Raw genomic sequence first — 22,123 nt, forward strand, 5'->3', positions numbered from 1 at the left:
TAATGTTGTTAATCTCTTGTTAAGTACTAAATTTAATGTTGTTAATCTCTTGTTAAAAACTAAATTTAATGTTGTTAATCTTTTGTTAAATACTAAATTTAATGTAACAGCTGAACATTTTATTCATGTTTCTTTTGGTGTTAAATGTTTATACTATTCTGATTGTAAAACAAAATGCATGTATTAATGCTGGTAGAAAAAACTAGACCTCACCATTTAAAGGCAGCTATATCACTCTTGCTCCCCATAGCTCCCCTGAGACTAATTAGAAAAGAGTAATTTATAGGCTATAGCTCCCCTTAGAATTTGAATTTATATATCAGTTTGGTAATTTCTTAAATGACTCCCATAATCTAAGTTAAGTAAGTAATTAATCACTCCCCTCATTTGTTTTTCATGTCGAAGTCTGTAGAACCAAAGTAGCATAACAATAATATCTCTGAGAAAACCCCTTTTATATGTCTCTCTGCAGTGCATACTAAAACCCCTTTTATATGTCCTCCCTGCAGTGCATACTAAAACCCCTTTTATATGTCCTCCCTGCAGTGCATACTAAAACCCCTTTTATATGTCTCTCTGCAGTGCATACTAAAACCCCTTTTATATGTCCTCCCTGCAGTGCATACTAAAACCCCTTTTATATGTCCTCCCTGCAGTGCATACTAAAACCCCTTTTATATGTCCTCCCTGCAGTGCATACTAAAACCCCTTCTATATGTCCTCCCTGCAGTGCATACTAAAACCCCTTCTTTATGTCCTCCCTGCAGTGCATACTAAAACCCCTTCTTTATGTCCTCCCTGCAGTGCATACTAAAACCCCTTCTATATGTCCTCCCTGCAGTGCATACTAAAACCCCTTCTTTATGTCCTCCCTGCAGTGCATACTAAAACCCCTTCTTTATGTCCTCCCTGCAGTGCATACTAAAACCCCTTCTTTATGTCCTCCCTGCAGTGCATACTAAAACCCCTTCTATATGTCCTCCCTGCAGTGCATACTAAAACCTCTTCTTTATGTCCTCCCTGCAGTGCATACTAAAACCCCTTCTATATGTCCTCCCTGCAGTGCATACTAAAACCCCTTTTATATGTCCTCCCTGCCGTGCATACTAAAACCCCTTCTATATGTCCTCCCTGCAGTGCATACTAAAACCCCTTCTATATGTCCTCCCTGCAGTGCATACTAAAACCCCTTTTATATGTCCTCCCTGCAGTGCATACTAAAACCCCTTTTATATGTCCTCCCTGCAGTGCATACTAAAACCCCTTCTATATGTCCTCCCTGCAGTGCATACTAAAACCCCTTCTATATGTCCTCCCTGCAGTGCATACTAAAACCCCTTTTATATGTCCTCCCTGCAGTGCATACTAAAACCCCTTCTTTATGTCCTCCCTGCAGTGCATACTTAAAACATTTGATGATCACATTTACATTAAGCCGAATTTTATATGTGTTTCGGTTTTCCCTCGATAGACAATACTTTCTTTTGACGGACATCCCTAGCTCTTGGGTAATGCCTCTGTTGTTATACAACGATCAACTATTGAACAGAGTTGACAAGATCTCCGATTATAAAAACTGACTCAGCCCACAACCTCGATTAATATTTCATCAGAAGCTGCTTAATGTTTCATAAGCAATTCACTTTGTGTGGGGGGAAAAAACAACTTTATTAGCTTTTCTCATCTGTATTCCTCTGTGTTGTTTACCGCTAGGACTTTGTGAAGATATGAGCAGAAATGGGCAGAGTATTGTTAGATATCAAACAAGCTTCCATTTGATATCATGTTTATGTCCCCAGTGAAATAATATTCAATTGTCATGAGGGACATAAACATGATTCGAAATTGTAGCAAGTTTAATATCCTATTTATTACCCAGAATTGATTTTAATTTATATCACTGATCTCGTTTGGTTGATGTTCTAGGTTGTCATGCACCAATCAATGATGTCATTGTATGACACTGAGGTGTTAACGTCCCACTTGGCGTTCTAGTGGAACATATCACTTTGATATGTACCAAGAACATGTTAACCACGTGGGTAATAAGGCATTATCTTGAATACGAGATCGACTCATGCTTGCATTGTGCTATGTTGAGACCGGCCTCGGTGGCGTCGTAGTTAGGCCATCGGTCTACAGGCTGGTAGGTACTGGGTTCGGATCCCAGTCGAGGCATGGGATTTTTTAATCCAGATACCGACTCCAAACCCCGAGTGAGTGCTCCGCAAGGCTCAATGGTTAGGTGTAAACCACTTGCACTGACCAGTGATCCATAACTGGTTCAGCAAAGGCCATGGTTTGTGCTGTCCTGCCTGTGGGAAGCGCAAATAAAAGATCCCTTGCTGCCTGTCATAAAAGAGTAGCCTATGTGGCGACAGCGGGTTTCCTCTAAGAAACAGTGTCAGAATGACCATATGTTTGACGTCCAATAGCCGATGATAAGATAAAAAATCAATGTGCTCTAGTGCCGGCATTAAATAAAACAAACTTTACTTTGTGCTATGTCTGGATACACTGAGCACTGACAATTGCAAGACAATGTCCTTACATGTATATCTTTTTGTCACTAAGTGTGATCGAGGCTGGGCGGGATCTGTACTAGCTCAGTCGGTAGAGCGCTCGCTTGAGGTGTTTTGGTAGCAGTATATATAGACCCCTCTCAGTGGACACATTCCACGATTGTTTTTATCTCCCATTCCAACTAATGCCCCCACAACTGGTATATCAAAAGCCATGGTATGTGCTATCCTATCTGTGAGATGGTGCATATAAAAGATTCCTTGAAGCGGGTTTTTTCTCTAAGACTATATATCAGAATTCAATAGCAGATGATGAATAAATCAATGTGTTCTAGTGGTGTCATTAAGTGAAACAAACTTTAACTAAATGCATGAGTAAAAGAAATGACAACATCATACGGCTCATTGCATTCAATTTTCTAAGCTCTTTAATGAAGTATGAACACAAAAAATCATCCACAAACTGTGTGAATAGGCAAAAACAAAAGTTTGGTTCTAAACAATAATGGAAATTTAATTGTTATAAGGTGAAGCATGTAAATGTAGTGTGTGCCTTAGTGGAACAAACAACAGCAATTGAAAATGACATTGTTAGCCCCTATTGTTTATTGTGTAGCGGAGCGTACAAACATTAGCTTTTCTGGCAGTTAAATCAATAAAACAGCAATCAATTTTTTTTATGCGCGTTGCCATAGACAGGACAGCACATACTATGGCCTTTAATCTATAGTTTTAGACGAGTGCTCTACCACTGACCTACATTCAGTCCTACAAAAATTGAATGTTTGTTTGGTTTAATGACACCACTAGAGCACATTGACATATAGTCTTAAAGAGGAAACCTGCTATGCTTTTCCATTAGTAGCAAGGGATCTTTTTACATGCACCATCCCACAGACAGGATAGCACATACCATGTCCTTTGATATACCACTCGTGATGCACTGGCTGGAACGAGAAATCATGGCTGGGATCAATCTCAGACCGACTGTGCATCAGGCGAGTGCTTTACCACTGGGCTATGTCCCGCTCCGTAATGACTACAATTACATGTTGGGGAGCGAGAGTGATCACTCATCTCTCCTCACAAAGACCGAGTTGTGTCTGCTTTAGAGGAGTTTCATTGTACTATGTCCCGCTCCGTAATGACTACAATTACATGTTGGGGAGCGAGGGTGATCACTCATCTCTCCTCCTCACAAAGACCGAGTTGTGTCTGCTTTAGAGGAGTTTCATTGTACTATGTCCCACTCCGTAATGACTACAATTACATGTTGGGGAGCGAGGGTGATCACTCATCTCTCCTCCTCACAAAGACCGAGTTGTGTCTGCTTTAGAGGAGTTTCATTGTACTATGTCCCGCTCCGTAATGACTACAATTACATGTTGGGGAGCGGCAGTGATCACTCATCTCTCCTCCTCACAAAGACCGAGTTGTGTCTGCTTTAGAGGAGTTTCATTGTACTATGTCCCGCTCCGTAATGACTACAATTACATGTTGGGGAGCGAGAGTGATCACTCATCTCTCCTCCTCACAAAGACCGAGTTGTGTCTGCTTTAGAGGAGTTTCATTGTACTATGTCCCGCTCCGTAATGACTACAATTACATGTTGGGGAGCGAGAGTGATCACTCATCTCTCCTCACAAAGACCGAGTTGTGTCTGCTTTAGAGGAGTTTCATTGTACTATGTCCCGCTCCGTAATGACTACAATTACATGTTGGGGAGCGAGAGTGATCACTCATCTCTCCTCACAAAGACCGAGTTGTGTCTGCTTTAGAGGAGTTTCATTGTACTATGTCCCGCTCCGTAATGACTACAATTACATGTTGGGGAGCGAGAGTGATCACTCATCTCTCCTCCTCACAAAGACCGAGTTGTGTCTGCTTTAGAGGAGTTTCATTGTACTATGTCCCGCTCCGTAATGACTACAATTACATGTTGGGGAGCGAGAGTGATCACTCATCTCTCCTCACAAAGACCGAGTTGTGTCTGCTTTAGAGGAGTTTCATTGTACTATGTCCCGCTCCGTAATGACTACAATTACATGTTGGGGAGCGAGAGTGATCACTCATCTCTCCTCACAAAGACCGAGTTGTGTCTGGTTTAGAGGAGTTTCATTGTACTATGTCCCGCTCCGTAATGACTACAATTACATGTTGGGGAGCGAGAGTGATCACTCATCTCTCCTCACAAAGACCGAGTTGTGTCTGCTTTAGAGGAGTTTCATTGTACTATGTCCCGCTCCGTAATGACTACAATTACATGTTGGGGAGCGAGAGTGATCACTCATCTCTCCTCACAAAGACCGAGTTGTGTCTGCTTTAGAGGAGTTTCATTGTACTATGTCCCGCTCCGTAATGACTACAATTACATGTTGGGGAGCGAGAGTGATCACTCATCTCTCCTCCTCACAAAGACCGAGTTGTGTCTGCTTTAGAGGAGTTTCATTGTACTATGTCCCGCTCCGTAATGACTACAATTACATGTTGGGGAGCGAGAGTGATCACTCATCTCTCCTCACAAAGACCGAGTTGTGTCTGCTTTAGAGGAGTTTCATTGTACTATGTCCCGCTCCGTAATGACTACAATTACATGTTGGGGAGCGGCAGTGATCACTCATCTCTCCTCACAAAGACCGAGTTGTGTCTGCTTTAGAGGAGTTTCATTGTACTATGTCCCGCTCCGTAATGACTACAATTACATGTTGGGGAGCGAGAGTGATCACTCATCTCTCCTCACAAAGACCGAGTTGTGTCTGCTTTAGAGGAGTTTCATTGTACTATGTCCCGCTCCGTAATGACTACAATTACATGTTGGGGAGCGAGAGTGATCACTCATCTCTCCTCACAAAGACCGAGTTGTGTCTGCTTTAGAGGAGTTTCATTGTACTATGTCCCGCTCCGTAATGACTACAATTACATGTTGGGGAGCGAGAGTGATCACTCATCTCTCCTCACAAAGACCGAGTTGTGTCTGCTTTAGAGGAGTTTCATTGTACTATGTCCCGCTCCGTAATGACTACAATTACATGTTGGGGAGCGAGAGTGATCACTCATCTCTCCTCACAAAGACCGAGTTGTGTCTGCTTTAGAGGAGTTTCATTGTACTATGTCCCGCTCCGTAATGACTACAATTACATGTTGGGGAGCGGCAGTGATCACTCATCTCTCCTCACAAAGACCGAGTTGTGTCTGCTTTAGAGGAGTTTCATTGTACTATGTCCCGCTCCGTAATGACTACAATTACATGTTGGGGAGCGAGAGTGATCACTCATCTCTCCTCACAAAGACCGAGTTGTGTCTGCTTTAGAGGAGTTTCATTGTACTATGTCCCGCTCCGTAATGACTACAATTACATGTTGGGGAGCGAGAGTGATCACTCATCTCTCCTCACAAAGACCGAGTTGTGTCTGCTTTAGAGGAGTTTCATTGTACTATGTCCCGCTCCGTAATGACTACAATTACATGTTGGGGAGCGAGAGTGATCACTCATCTCTCCTCCTCACAAAGACCGAGTTGTGTCTGGTTTAGAGGAGTTTCATTGTACTATGTCCCGCTCCGTAATGACTACAATTACATGTTGGGGAGCGAGAGTGATCACTCATCTCTCCTCACAAAGACCGAGTTGTGTCTGCTTTAGAGGAGTTTCATTGTACTATGTCCCGCTCCGTAATGACTACAATTACATGTTGGGGAGCGAGAGTGATCACTCATCTCTCCTCACAAAGACCGAGTTGTGTCTGGTTTAGAGGAGTTTCATTGTACTATGTCCCGCTCCGTAATGACTACAATTACATGTTGGGGAGCGAGAGTGATCACTCATCTCTCCTCCTCACAAAGACCGAGTTGTGTCTGGTTTAGAGGAGTTTCATTGTACTATGTCCCGCTCCGTAATGACTACAATTACATGTTGGGGAGCGAGAGTGATCACTCATCTCTCCTCCTCACAAAGACCGAGTTGTGTCTGGTTTAGAGGAGTTTCATTGTACTATGTCCCGCTCCGTAATGACTACAATTACATGTTGGGGAGCGAGAGTGATCACTCATCTCTCCTCACAAAGACCGAGTTGTGTCTGCTTTAGAGGAGTTTCATTGTACTATGTCCCGCTCCGTAATGACTACAATTACATGTTGGGGAGCGGCAGTGATCACTCATCTCTCCTCACAAAGACCGAGTTGTGTCTGCTTTAGAGGAGTTTCATTGTACTATGTCCCGCTCCGTAATGACTACAATTACATGTTGGGGAGCGAGAGTGATCACTCATCTCTCCTCACAAAGACCGAGTTGTGTCTGCTTTAGAGGAGTTTCATTGTACTATGTCCCGCTCCGTAATGACTACAATTACATGTTGGGGAGCGACAGTGATCACTCATCTCTCCTCACAAAGACCGAGTTGTGTCTGCTTTAGAGGAGTTTCATTGTACTATGTCCCGCTCCGTAATGACTACAATTACATGTTGGGGAGCGGCAGTGATCACTCATCTCTCCTCACAAAGACCGAGTTGTGTCTGCTTTAGAGGAGTTTCATTGTACTATGTCCCGCTCCGTAATGACTACAATTACATGTTGGGGAGCGACAGTGATCACTCATCTCTCCTCACAAAGACCGAGTTGTGTCTGCTTTAGAGGAGTTTCATTGTACTATGTCCCGCTCCGTAATGACTACAATTACATGTTGGGGAGCGAGAGTGATCACTCATCTCTCCTCACAAAGACCGAGTTGTGTCTGCTTTAGAGGAGTTTCATTGTACTATGTCCCGCTCCGTAATGACTACAATTACATGTTGGGGAGCGACAGTGATCACTCATCTCTCCTCCTCACAAAGACCGAGTTGTGTCTGGTTTAGAGGAGTTTCATTGTACTATGTCCCGCTCCGTAATGACTACAATTACATGTTGGGGAGCGAGAGTGATCACTCATCTCTCCTCACAAAGACCGAGTTGTGTCTGGTTTAGAGGAGTTTCATTGTACTATGTCCCGCTCCGTAATGACTACAATTACATGTTGGGGAGCGGCAGTGATCACTCATCTCTCCTCACAAAGACCGAGTTGTGTCTGCTTTAGAGGAGTTTCATTGTACTATGTCCCGCTCCATAATGACTACAATTACATGTTGGGGAGCGAGGGTGATCACTCATCTCTCCTCACAAAGACCGAGTTGTGTCTGCTTTAGAGGAGTTTCATTGTACTATGTCCCACTCCGTAATGACTACAATTACATGTTGGGGAGCGGCAGTGATCACTCATCTCTCCTCCTCACAAAGACCGAGTTGTGTCTGGTTTAGAGGAGTTTCATTGTACTATGTCCCGCTCCGTAATGACTACAATTACATGTTGGGGAGCGAGGGTGATCACTCATCTCTCCTCCTCACAAAGACCGAGTTGTGTCTGCTTTAGAGGAGTTTCATTGTACTATGTCCCGCTCCGTAATGACTACAATTACATGTTGGGGAGCGAGAGTGATCACTCATCTCTCCTCCTCACAAAGACCGAGTTGTGTCTGGTTTAGAGGAGTTTCATTGTACTATGTCCCGCTCCGTAATGACTACAATTACATGTTGGGGAGCGAGAGTGATCACTCATCTCTCCTCCTCACAAAGACCGAGTTGTGTCTGCTTTAGAGGAGTTTCATTGTACATTTATATCTTAAAAGATTGGAACATCCACTGACGGGAATCGATCCTAGACTGACCGCACAACAGGCGAGAACTTTACCACTGGGCTACTTACCACCCCTCCACATTACAGTGCCTTCAGTATACCATACATATGTTGATACACGACCTACTGCGAGTAACGCCATTATTCACTGTATGCACAGCAAATTGCCCTGTTCATTTGCAGAGTCCCAGAGGAAATTAAAGTTTTCACTCTAAAAGCACCGCTAATCTTCAATGTTTATTGATTTTTTATACTTTTTTTTAACCTCCATGATGAAGTCGAGTAATTTATTATAATTAAATTACTGGGTTTTTTGCACTACAGTTTATTGAAATATAAACTTGTGTGCAAGCTTTAGCAAAATGTTTTCTAGTTCTGTTTTAACTTGAGGATAAAGTTCTACGCCTGCTGGCCAATGTGTAGAGTCTAGCGGGGAATTGTCTACACCCAACATCACCGAATGAGCTGTAGCCCAGATTTTGTCATGGGTGTGTCATGGGTGTGTCATGAGTTTATCATGGGTTTCGGGTTTGTTAAAAGTTGAAGGTTTGTTTTATTTAATATCATCACTAGAGCACACTGATTTATGAATCATCGGCTATTGGATGTCAAACATTTGGCAGTTCTGACATGTATAGTCTTATATATTAGAGAGGAAACCCACTACATTTTTCAATTCTGACATGTATAGTCTTATATATTAGAGAGGAAACCCGCTACATTTTTCAATTCTGACATGTATAGTCTTATATATTAGAGAGGAAACCCGCTACATTTTTCAATTCTGACATGTATAGTCTTATATATTAGAGAGAGAGGAAACCCGCTACATTTTTCAATTCTGACATGTATAGTCTTATATATTAGAGAGGAAACCCACTACATTTTTCAATTCTGACATGTATAGTCTTATATATTAGAGAGGAAACCCGCTACATTTTTCAATTCTGACATGTATAGTCTTATATATTAGAGAGGAAACCCGCTACATTTTTCAATTCTGACATGTATAGTCTTATATATTAGAGAGGAAACCCGCTACATTTTTCCATTAAATGTAAATTAAAACTTGTTTTAATGCCTTTTATACAGGTACAATTTTGTTACAATTTAATTAATTAGACCAGAAGGGAACTCCATTAATAGTAAGAGATCTTTTATATGCACTTTCCACAGACAGGACAGCACATACCACAGCCTTTGATATACCAATCGTGGGGCATTGGTTAGGATGGGGTGGGGTAGAAATCAGTTTGTGGGAAAGTAAAATATAAGACTCCGTAATCAACATCGGAACACTGTAAGTATAGTGGCAGCAGGTTTCAACTTTCAGTTTTAAACCAAGTGTCATAGGTAGGCCTACCATACGGGCAAAAACGCCAACATTGTTAACTTTCGAAAAATACGATTCGACAGCATTTCTCGCGAATGCACTGATGTAAAGGTTTACTTTTTCGTAGTGATTTTGGAGAAAAAGTACAGATGATTCAGATCTATGGTTATCATAGGTACAATCAATATTTACCATTTATCCGTATATTCGATGTCAAGTCATTAACCATTACTCTGCGTCGCTAGTAAAAGTCAATTTGCGACTGTAAAAGCAGCATGAACGTCCGCAAATGGTCAAATACAACATTGTTATCCCCTAAACATCTTCCATTCAATCACACCACTAAGTTCATTATGATATAATTATATGGATTAAGTTTTATTTCTAACCTGTTACATGTATTAAGAATTTCAACTCTCGACATAGTCTCTATGAGTCAGAATTACCAAATGTTTGACATCCAATAGCCAATGATTAATATATCAGTGCATTTAGTGGCGAGGTCAGTGCATTTAGTGGCGAGGTCAGTGTATTTAGTGGCGAGGTCAGTGCATTTAGTGGTGAGGTCATTGTATTTAGTGGTGAGGTCATTGTATTTAGTGGTGAGGTCAGTGCATTTAGTGGTGAGGTCTGCATTTAGTGGTGAGGTCAGTGCATTTAGTGGTGAGGTCATTGTATTTAGTGGTGAGGTCAGTGCATTTAGTGGTGAGGTCTGCATTTAGTGGTGAGGTCAGTGCATTTAGTGGTGAGGTGGTGAGGTCAGTGCATTTAGTGGTGAGGTGGTGAGGTCATTGTATTTAGTGGTGAGGTCAGTGCATTTAGTGGTGAGGTCAGTGCATTTAGTGGTGAGGTCAGTGCATTTAGTGGTGAGGTCTGCATTTAGTGGTGAGGTCAGTGCATTTAGTGGTGAGGTCTGCATTTAGTGGTGATGTCATTGTATTTAGTGGTGAGGTCATTGTATTTAGTGGTGAGGTCTGCATTTAGTGGTGAGGTCATTGTATTTAGTGGTGAGGTCAGTGCATTTAGTGGTGAGGTCAGTGCATTTAGTGGTGAGGTCTGCATTTAGTGGTGATGTCATTGTATTTAGTGGTGAGGTCAGTGCATTTAGTGGTGAGGTCAGTGCATTTAGTGGTGAGGTCATTGTATTTAGTGGTGAGGTCTGCATTTAGTGGTGATGTCATTGTATTTAGTGGTGAGGTCAGTGCATTTAGTGGTGATGTCATTGTATTTAGTGGTGAGGTCAGTGCATTTAGTGGTGAGGTCAGTGCATTTAGTGGTGAGGTCTGTGCATTTAGTGGTGAGGTCATTGCATTTAGTGGTGAGGTCATTGTATTTAGTGGTGAGGTCAGTGCATTTAGTGGTGATATCATTGCATTTAGTGGTGAGGTCAGTGCATTTAGTGGTGATGTCATTGTATTTAGTGGTGAGGTCAGTGCATTTAGTGGTGAGGTCATTGTATTTAGTGGTGAGGTCATTGTATTTAGTGGTGAGGTCAGTGCATTTAGTGGTGATATCATTGTATTTAGTGGTGAGGTCAGTGCATTTAGTGGTGAGGTCATTGTATTTAGTGGTGAGGTCATTGTATTTAGTGGTGAGGTCAGTGCATTTAGTGGTGATATCATTGCATTTAGTGGTGAGGTCAGTGCATTTAGTGGTGATGTCATTGTATTTAGTGGTGAGGTCAGTGCATTTAGTGGTGAGGTCAGTGCATTTAGTGGTGAGGTCTGCATTTAGTGGTGAGGTCAGTGCATTTAGTGGTGACGTCAGTGCATTTAGTAATGAGGTCAGTGCATTTAGTGGTGAGGGCAGTGGTGAGGTCAGTGCATTTAGTGGTGAGGTCATTGTATTTAGTGGTGAGGTCAGTGCATTTAGTGGTGAGGTCTGTGCATTTAGTGGTGAGGTCAGTGCATTTAGTGGTGATGTCATTGTATTTAGTGGTGAGGTCAGTGCATTTAGTGGTGAGGTCTGTGCATTTAGTGGTGAGGTCAGTGCATTTAGTGGTGAGGGCAGTGCATTTAGTGGTGACGTCAGTGCATTTAGTAATGAGGTCAGTGCATTTAGTGGTGAGGGCAGTGGTGAGGTCAGTGCATTTAGTGGTGAGGTCATTGTATTTAGTGGTGAGGTCAGTGCACTTAGTAATGAGGTCAGTGCATTTAGTAATGAGGTCATTGTATTTAGTGGTGAGGTCAGTGCATTTAGTAATGAGGTCAGTGCATTTAGTAATGAGGTCAGTGCATTTAGTGGTGAGGTCAATACGGTTATATGGCGTCAAACATATGGTTTAGGACCAAACAGATATTAAGAGAGGAAACCTGCTGTCGCCACTTCATGGGCTACTCCCGCCCCCTGAAAGCCAATAGAAAATAAAGAATGAGAGCTTGGTGAAACTTGGACTTTAATCTCAGTTCATATTACTTTCACTGACATACAATGTGTACAATGTTACATATACGAACAGCCGGTATTCTATATAACCTGAAGTTTGACACCCAATAGCTGATGTATTTTTCGTGCTGGGGTGTTGTTAAACATTAATTAATTAATTAATTAATATAACCTGAAAACAAATGGTTAATTGCTTAAAACATATTTGGTAGTTTAACTGTTAGTTAGCCTTTGGTACAAACGACCTGAAGCAAAACATTAGTTACCGGTATATAAAATAAATTATTTACATTTAAAACTTATCGTTATGCTAAAACCCATGTGTACTACATTAATAGCTTTTGTTATTCAACTTTTTTATTTATTAATTATTTTTCAGGATTTTCACAAGAAGATGAAGCAGTATGGATTGGCGTCGCCACGTTTCAGAAAGAGGCTGGTGTCCAAATGGGAGGTAGGTTCAGCAGTTCTTTGGATATTCAGTAGAAGTGGGTCGCACGCACAGATCAGGTCAAACATGTCTGTGAAAAAAATTGTTTGTCTCTGTCTTATTTTCTTTTAAAAATAAATAAATAAACAAATTTTAAAAGAAAATAGTCTAAGCTGGACCAGAAATAGTTTGTTCTGTTTAACTAGAGCACATTTAATCATCATCGGCTATTGGATGTCAGACATACACTAATTCTGACACATCATCAGAGGAAAAGTTTAAAGTTAAGTTTGTTTTGTTTAACTAGAGCACATTTAATCATCATCGGCTATTGGATGTCAGACATACACTAATTCTGACACATCATCAGAGGAAAATTTTAAAGTTAAGTTTGTTTTGTTTAACTAGAGCACATTTAATCATCATCGGCTATTGGATGTCAGACATACACTAATTCTGACACATCATCAGAGGAAAAGTTTAAAGTTAAGTTTGTTTTGTTTAACTAGAGCACATTTAATCATCATCGGCTATTGGATGTCAGACATACACTAATTCTGACACATCATCAGAGGAAAAGTTTAAAGTTAAGTTTGTTTTGTTTAATGACACCACTAGAGCACATTGATTAATTAATCATCAGCTGTTGGATGTCAAACATTTAGTAATTATGACTCGTAGTCATCAGAGGAAACCTGTTATATTTTTCCTAATGCAGTAAGGGATCTTTTATATGTACTTCCCTACAGACAGGAAAGCACATACCACGGCCTTTGACCAGTTGTGGTGCATTCGCTGGAATGGGGAAAAAACTCATGTCGGCTGAATGGATCCACCGAGGTGGTTCGATCCTGCGACACAAGCATCTCAAGCGAGCACTCAACCGACTGAGCTAAATCCTGACCTTGTCATCAGAGGAAACCCGCTACAGTTTTCCTAATGCAACAAGGGATCTTTTATATGCACATCCCACAGAGAAGAAAGCACATACCACGGCCTTTGACCAGTTGTGTGGCACTGGTTGGAATGGACAAGAAATAGAGGCTGGGATCTTGCTTAAAGTCACTACTTTAGATGGGTCCTGGGCCCCGTTCCACAAAGTGATCTTAGCCCTAAGATCACCGTAAGTGCATAGCTACCTTATGCACTAAGGTGATCTTAGTGCTAAGATCGCTTCGTGGAACGGGGCCCTGACCAATATACAGCCAAGCCACCTTAATGAACACCCAAAACTATTGACCCTTTTAATCTCTTTGTACCAGAAAACTTCAACAAGCTGATGGTACAGTAAACAAAGTGAAATATGAAAGGGTTAAATGTCTTGCTGTTGTTACAAGAAAGGAAGGAAGGAAATGTTTTATTTAACAATGCACTCAACATTTTATTTACGGTTATTATGGCATTGGACATATGGTCAAGGACCACACAGATATTGAGAGAGGAAACCCGCTGTCGCCACTTTATGGGCTACTCTTTTCGATTAGCAGCAAGGGATCTTTTATATGCACCATCCCACAGACAGGATAGTACATACCATGACCTTTGTTAACCAGTTGTGGAGCACTGGCTGGAATGAAAAATAGGCCAATGAATATTAATTAAAGTCGGTCAGTATTAAACACCTTAAAGTGGACACTAAGTTTGGTCAATGTACAAACCTGTAACACATTGGCTAAAGTTACATCTGAGTGACATAAGAGTCTGTGACATTGAAACAAAGAAGTAATCTTAAACATGGACTACAGCTTGTCTCCATAACCTTTACTTCTCAGAGGTACGTGCATCTTTTAAAATATAGAAAATACATTTCCCTGTGTTAGAAGACCAGGATGACAAGAAACACTTCGGATGTACGGAAATGGATAATCTACACAATAAAACCTAAGTAATGTCCGATTTTAATTATCAAAAATGAGTCGTAATAGTGAAAACTATGCCATAGTATTTAGAAACCAGAGTCTGTAACTTTAAAGGACGTCTTTCCCTCTGATGATGCATAATGAAAGAGTCTTCAGTGATGGATTACTGGCAGATGATCGATTGGCTCATCATTGTAAGCACCATAATAAAGCATTTTCTATTGTTTTGTATTGTATTGTATTGTATTGTATTGTAAGGTATTGCATGTATTGTAAGGTATTGTATTGTAAGGTATTGTATTGTAAGGTATTGTATTGTAAGGTATTGTATTGTATTGTATTGTAAGGTATTGTATTGTAAGTTAAGGTATTGTATTGTATTGTATTGTAAGGTATTGTATTGTATTGTAAGGTAAGGTATTGTATTGTATTGTATTGTATTGTACGGTACTGTTATGCTAGCCAGTGTTCTGAGGGGGCAGGATGTAACCCAGTGGGAAAGTGCTCGCCTGATACGCAGTCAGTCTAGGATCAACCCCCGTCGGTGGGCCCATTGGACTATTTCTCATTCCAGCCAGTGCACCATGACTGCTATACCAAAGACCATGGTATGTACTATCCTGTCTGTGGGATGGTGCATATAAAAGATTCCTTGCTACTACTGGAAAAAAATATAGCGAGTTTCCTATCTAAGACTACATGTATATGTCGCAGTTACCAAATGTTTGACATCCAATAGCTGATGATAAATAAATAAATAAATAAATAAATAAATAAATAAACAAACTTTTCAATATTCTGTTATTTTAAACCAAACAACCAAATGTTAAGTCAAGCCATCAAGCTAATTTGGAATTCACTGTCCTTGATCGATGTACCACCATCTTGTCTTCAGCAAGAACATTTCAAAATTGCCATGGTAACATTATTCGTAAGTTCAATCTCTGTGGTTGGAAGTTTGAGACTTTGTATCCTGCTGTGTTTTGCATTCTTCAGTTGCTAATAACCTTCCAACAGTACCTGCTATCTGCATCTCAGATAGTGACATTTATTGGAGAATTTTTACAACCCTCACTTTATGTTTTCCTATTGCTACACATGTCGTGTTCCCATGATTCATTTTCTCCCCCAATAATGCATTGGCAAACAGTCCTGGTGGGTGGCTCTGTGAATCTCTGACACTTTTATCTTTCAGAATACTTGTCCTGAAAGGTCACTGACATCAAAGTACGCTTGTGTCAAATTTACCATTATAAATACCAGGAAGAATTTTTGTATATTCATGAAGAAAAAAAAAAGGGAAAAAAAAGAGAGAAAAATAATAATCCTTGAAACCACTTGTGCATTCTTGTGTTAAGGATCTAGCTAATTTGAAGAAACCAGTTATGTTGATGGTGTTGGTGTAAGTATGTGCTACAGCATTATACAAGTGGGAAAACATGCTCACTGTTGGCAGTGGCACTATGTTGGTCAGAGTAATGTTCTGTTGCCAGGTGATGGGGTACCTGGAGGTGTAGTTCATTCCTGGAGTTCATTGGCCAAGAAAAACTTTGGAATTCAGGATTTTTGTCAATGTAAACTTTGGAATTCAGTATCTTCTCAATGTAAACTTTGGAATTCAGTATCTTCTCAATGTAAACTTTGGAATTCAGTATCTTCTCAATGTAAACTTTGGAATTCAGTATCTTCTCAATGTAAACTTTGGAATTCAGTATCTTCTCAATGTAAACTTTGGAATTCAAATATTATTGCAGTAGGATTGGTTTAAAAGATCCTAATTTCCCTATTAGCTCAGTTGGTAGAGAGCTGGACTTTAATACAGAGGGTCAATGGTTCAAATCCTCTCAGTGGAGGTTAGACTAATATTGGTATAAAGTGCTCTTACCGGCAGTATAGTAGCTAGTGGAGATTTCCCCATTCACTCAGTTGGTATATAGCAGTATTCTTATAACCTGGTACCGGCTCCCAGCCAGAGTGAGTTTTAAAGCCACAACATCGACTTCTCTCTCACTAACCACTAACAACTAACTGCTAACCCTCTGGTCCTGGACAGACAGCCCAGATAGCTGAGGTGTGTACCCATGACAGCGTGCTTGAACCTCAATTGGACATGAACACAAAAAATAAGGATAAATGAAATGAATGAAGTAGCCGTACTAGCTCAGTTGGTAGATTGCTGGACTCTCGTACAAAGGGTCCATGGTTCGAATCCTCTTGGTGAAGGTTGATTTATATATTACATCATCAAACTAATGTTGATCAATACTTGTTGTTAGGAAGACAGTACCTTGAAGATAAAATCAAAGCTGCTGTTGCAGCCACCTGTATTAATTAGCCACCTATGTTTAGAGACCATATTTGTATTCTCCCAAATCATCTAATATAGTATAACCTGACCTGTATTAAGGAACCACCTGTGTTAAGAGGCCACATTTTATTCCCTTATTTAATCTAATATAGTATAACCTGACCTGTGTTAAGCAGCCAAATGTCTTAAAAGACCATTTTTGGTGATCAGTTTGGTGATTGATTAACACAGATTTGACTGCTGTTTAGCCTGTCTTAGGAAAGAAAAGTGGCCTGTGTATAAACAGGTGGTCTTTATATAGAGGGGAAGCATGTCTGATTTCTCCTTTATGTTATACAAAGGTGCCCTTTATAGGAGATTCAGCATACAGTATTTATTCACATTTGCCCTGAAGTCCTTACATCCCCCCTCTCCCAAACCTAGTCTAAGTGTTGGTAAACAGAGTATAGAATTAACTTGGCACACAGTGTATTTAAACAGCTGTTGGGAAATGGACCTTACCTGCTGTCAGACAGGTATACAGTAAACCAGAGATACCGGTACTATTTTCCTGAAGAATTTTATCATGGTTTGTTTGCATCCATTTTGTAAGCTGATCATGGATTCATAAATGGCAAAACCAAAACATAACCAAACTACCTTATTTGTAAACAAAATTAACTGATTACAAATTAATAGTTTTACTAATTATGTTGTGAGAAAAATATTGATTTGTTACAAATAATGTAATATTTTGTAAAAAAAACTAAATGTTTGAACACTGGTTACAATTCAGTGATTATATTTACAGGTTACCAACATGTGATGTTATTTTCTAAAAATATTAACTGGTTACAAATCAGTGATTATATTTTGTGAAAATAGTCACTGATAACAAAAATATAATAAATCATTGTCTGTTATTTCTGTTGTGTTCATCAGGGTATGATAACAACAAAAATCATCTGCAAACTGTGTGAATAGGCAAAGCCGTTCTCACATAAGTTTGCTGCTGATTTTTTATTTTCATACCCAGATGAACGTAAAAGAAATAGCAGACAACACTTATAATTAAATTTGAATCATACTTGCTAATAATAACACTAGAAGTTCATATTTATTTTGAATTATTTTTGGTCCATAAACAATAATGCTCAATAAGACAACTTGCTCATGTAACATGATGTCATGAGATAGGACGTTCCCTGATGATGTAAGTTTTATGTTCACTGAGACATGAACAAACTCCTGTTGTTACCAATGGGATGATGTTATATTGTAAGGAATGTAACGGAAATTTAATTATTTATATTTAAAAAATAATTCACTGGTTACAGTTAAGTATTTATATTTTATGAAAATACGTATTCACTGGTTACAAATATGTAATTCTATTTTGTGGAATTATTCAGTGGCTACAAATGAGTCCTATTCACTGATTACAAATTAGTTTGTTTTGTTAATAGTTAAAATGATTTCAAACTGTTTATTTTTGTGTTTCAGAATTTGAATTATGACAAAACTGAGTGTGACCTGTATTTGTCTATTTTTTTCTTTCAGAGTTTGAATTATGACAAGAATGAGTGTGACATGTATTTGTCTATTTTTGTCTTTCAGAGTTTGAATTATGACAAGAATGAGTGTGACATGTATTTGTCTATTTTGTCTTTCAGAGTTTGAATTATGACAAGAATGAGTGTGACATGTATTTGTCTATTTTTGTCTTTCAGAGTTTGAATTATGACAAGAATGAGTGTGACATGTATTTGTCTATTTTTGTCTTTCAGAGTTTGAATTATGACAAGAACGAGTGTGACCTGTATTGTGAAGAGGAACATGACAATCAGTCCAAGGTGAATATAACAAAACTGACGACCGACATCTCCGATTTTTGTAACTCATAACAGTGAACATTTAAATGTTTTCATTACACTCAAAATGTGTGTGGGTACACATTGAGTGAGAGACAGAGAGAGGGGAGAGAGAAGGGGGAGGGTGGAGAGAGACAAAGGGGGAGAGAGGGAAAGAGACAGAGTGATGTGGAGAGAGATGGAGAGAGACAGAGGGGAGAGAGAGGGAAAGATACAGAGAGAGACAGTTAACGGGAGACAGAGAAAGGGAAGAGGCAGAGAGAGGGGGAGGGGGGGGGGGGGGCAGAGGGCAAAGAAAGAGGAGGAAAGGGAGGGAAAGAGAAGGAAAGAAATGAGACGTGGAGAGAGATGGATACAGAGAGAGAGCAAGAGAGAGATAGAGAGAGAGAGGGGGAGAGAGAAAGAGACAGAAGGTCAAAGAGAGATAGAGAGAGGGAAAGAGAGAGCTACAGAGAGGGGAATGACAGAGAAGGAGAGACAGAGGGGAAAGAGGGAGAGAAAGCCAGAGAGGGAGAGACAGAGGGAAGGGATGAAAGGAATATTTGTTAATGGTATCTCAACACATTTTAAACTACGGAAACTTTGCTTCTGTCACATAGGCTACTCCTACTGATAAAGTGACAAGTAATCGCTTGTATGCACTTTGCCATCAGTTACAGTGTGTTTTGTTTAACAACACCACTAGAGCACACTGATTTATTAATCATCGTCTACTGGATGTCAAACATTTGGTAATTCTGACATATAGTCTTAGAGAAGAAACCTGCTACATTTCTCCATTTATAGCAAGGGAACTTTTATATGCACCATCCCACAGACAGGATAGCACATACCAGTCGTGGTGCACTGGCTTGGACTTGAAACAGGAGTTGATCACAGACCGACTGCGCATCAGGCAAGCTCTTTACCACTGGGCTACGAGAAGAAGAAAAAACACCAATGACAACGTATGCAGAATGTTTTTTTATGTCCAGGATGTAGCTAACTTGATGGGTGATGGGTCGCTGGATCGATCACCTTAAGTGGACTCAGTTTTTCCCCCATCTTAACCAGTGCTCTATGACTGCTAACTCAAAGGCCATGGTATGTACTGTCCTGTCTATGAGAAAGTGCTTAAAGAGTATCCCTTGTTTTATCAGTTAGAGTAGCCTTATTGGTGGCAATGAGTTTCCTCTCTCTCTCTCTCTCTCTCTCTCTCTCTCTCTCTCTCTCTCTCTCTCTGTGTCTCTGTCACTGTCTGTCTCTCTCTGTATCTGTGTGTGTGTCTGTCTCTCTCTCTCTCTGTTCTCACTGTCTCTGTCTGTCTCTATCTTTCTCTGTCTCTCTCTGTCTCTGTCTCTGTCTCTCTCTGTCTCTCTCTCTCTCTCTCTCTCTCTCTCTCTCTCTCTCTCTCTCTCTCTCTCTCTCTCTCTCTCTCTCTCTCTCTCTCTCTCTCTCTCTCTCTCTCTCTCTCTCTCTCTCTCTCTCTCTCTCTCTCTCTCTCTCTCTCTCTCTCTCTCTCTGTGTCTCTGTCTCTGTCTGTCTCTCTCTGTATCTGTGTGTGTGTCTGTCTCTCTCTCTCTCTGTTCTCACTGTCTCTGTCTCTGTCTCTATCTTTCTCTGTTTCTCTCTCTCTCTGTCTCTCTCTGTCTCTGTCTCTGTCTCTGTCTCTCTCTCTCTCTCTCTCTCTCTCTCTCTCTCTCTCTCTCTCTCTCTCTCTCTCTCTCTCTCTCTCTCTCTCTCTCTCTCTCTCTCTCTCTCTCTCCCTCCCTCCCTCTCCCTCTCTGAACCAAGTGTCAAAATAACCAGATGCTAGACACCAAATAGCTATAGTTTACAATGTGCTGAGATGTCGTCTTATATATATACTTTTTATAGAGGATCCCCATCCTCCCCTTCCATGCGAAAAACTATTTATTGGAACTGTTAATTTCAAAATTAAAAAAAACAACAAAGAAAGCATGCAAATAATTCTGACCACTTTAATTATATACATTGAAATTAACACCTCGTGTTAACGGGACCAAGTAAAAAATTCAGTTTAAAGGGGTATCCAGTTTAAAGAGGTCCTGCTTTTTGTATTGATATTTAAAAAGGGCACATGAAAAATATCCGGTTTTGAGGGTTTACTTCAGTGTCTGGTTTTGAGGGTTTTCGTATATTTATATTTAAAATATATCAATCTGTTTTACATTGTTTTTCTTTTTCTTTTTCTTTCACGCTATCCAGAAGAAGTATCTGCTGAAGACGGTCAGCCGTTGGGTGATCATGTTCATCGTGGGGATTGGCGCGGCTGTGCTGGCGGCTGGTATACACATCATCGTCGAGGTCGTCGCGCACAAGAAGTTCGGGCTCATACAGAAATGTATCCTTTGTGGTTTTAGCTTTGTCTTCATAGTTCTGAGAAGTATTGCCTTGTTTACCACAGCTCTATATACTGTTTTCATGGTCTCACCATAGCGTTTATTTGTGTTTTCTCCATACACTGCCTTCATGGTCACACAACAGCATTTATTTTTGTCTTCTCCATACATTATTTTCATGGTCTTACCATAGCATTTATTTTTGTTTTCTCCATTCACTGTTTTCATGGTTTCACCATAGCATTTATTTTTGTCTTCTCCATTCACTGTTTTCATGGTCTCACCATAGCATTTATTTTTGTCTTCTCCATTCACTGTTTTCATTGTCTCACCATATCATTTATTTTTTGTCTTCTCCATACACTGTTTTCATGGTCTTACCATAGCATTTATTTTTGTTTTCTCCATACCCTGCCTTCATGGTCTCACCATAGCGTTTATTTTTGTCTTCTCCATACACTGTTTCCATGGTCTCACCATAGCATTTATTTTTGTCTTCTCCATTCACTGTTTTCATTGTCTTACCATAGGTTTATTTTTGTTTTCTCCATACGCTGCCTTCATGGTCTCACCATAGCGTTTATTTTTGTCTTCTCCATACACTGTTTCCATGGTCTCACCATAGCGTTTATTTAGTCTTCTTCATACATTGTTTCCATGGTCTCACCATAATGTTTATTTTTGTCTTCTCCATATACTTTTTCCCATGGTCTCACCATAGCATTTATTTTGTCTTCTCCATACACTGTTTTCACGGTCTCACCACAATGTTTTATTTTTGTCTTTTTTGAAAAAAAAATGTTTTGATGTTTAATTAATATTAATATGCTTCATGGAGTCTTTCATAAACGTGACTCTTTCATATCTGTCTATACCATTCTTATTAATTTAAATTTATGTTGATCATCATATACCTTTGTTTGACACCCAACAGCCAATGTGTTTTGTATGCTGGGGTATCGTTAAACATTCGTTAATTCTGAATCCTTTGTAATACATCCCAACAAAAAGAACTGTATTTCAGTTAGGTTGGCATTTTATCATATAATACTAATAGGTATCATATCCAACGTAATCAATGTATGTGATATTTTTCAGATCACACACTTTCATAATTTTATAACTTTGCAGATTAGATGCATATTAGATGTAATTAATCAGGTCATGGCACTATGTTCTACAGCATTTGAATTCTCACACAAAAATGCTTGAATGTCAGACTACAATAACGAGTGATAATGATATTAAATATTAATCCTGTTAGTACACGAGATCAAGATCTATGCCCTTTTGTATTATTAACGCACACACGTTATCATGACGTCTGCTCTTTCGTATGTGACCTTATCTCTGTAGTTTGCTGTAAGTTAATTCTTATAGGATACATACAGCCAAAATGTTAATGGATTTTGTCTTACCATGACAATTTAA

At 39.9% G+C, this 22,123-nt stretch overlaps 1 protein-coding gene across 2 annotated transcripts in view; it reads left to right on the forward strand.

Moving 5' to 3' along the window:
- Positions 1-22,123, forward strand: part of LOC121388968 (H(+)/Cl(-) exchange transporter 7-like) — a 155,519-nt gene that overhangs the window by 70,202 nt on the left and 63,194 nt on the right. For both annotated transcript variants that reach the window (XM_041520526.1, XM_041520527.1), the window contains exons 3-5: positions 12,283-12,357; positions 18,267-18,332; positions 20,559-20,694. In XM_041520526.1, the coding sequence (XP_041376460.1) occupies positions 12,283-12,357; positions 18,267-18,332; positions 20,559-20,694 (277 nt within the window). The remainder of the gene's footprint in view (positions 1-12,282; positions 12,358-18,266; positions 18,333-20,558; positions 20,695-22,123) is intronic.

The sequence above is a fragment of the Gigantopelta aegis genome, chromosome 14, assembly GCF_016097555.1.
Source record: "Gigantopelta aegis isolate Gae_Host chromosome 14, Gae_host_genome, whole genome shotgun sequence".
NCBI lineage: Eukaryota > Metazoa > Mollusca > Gastropoda > Neomphalida > Peltospiridae > Gigantopelta > Gigantopelta aegis.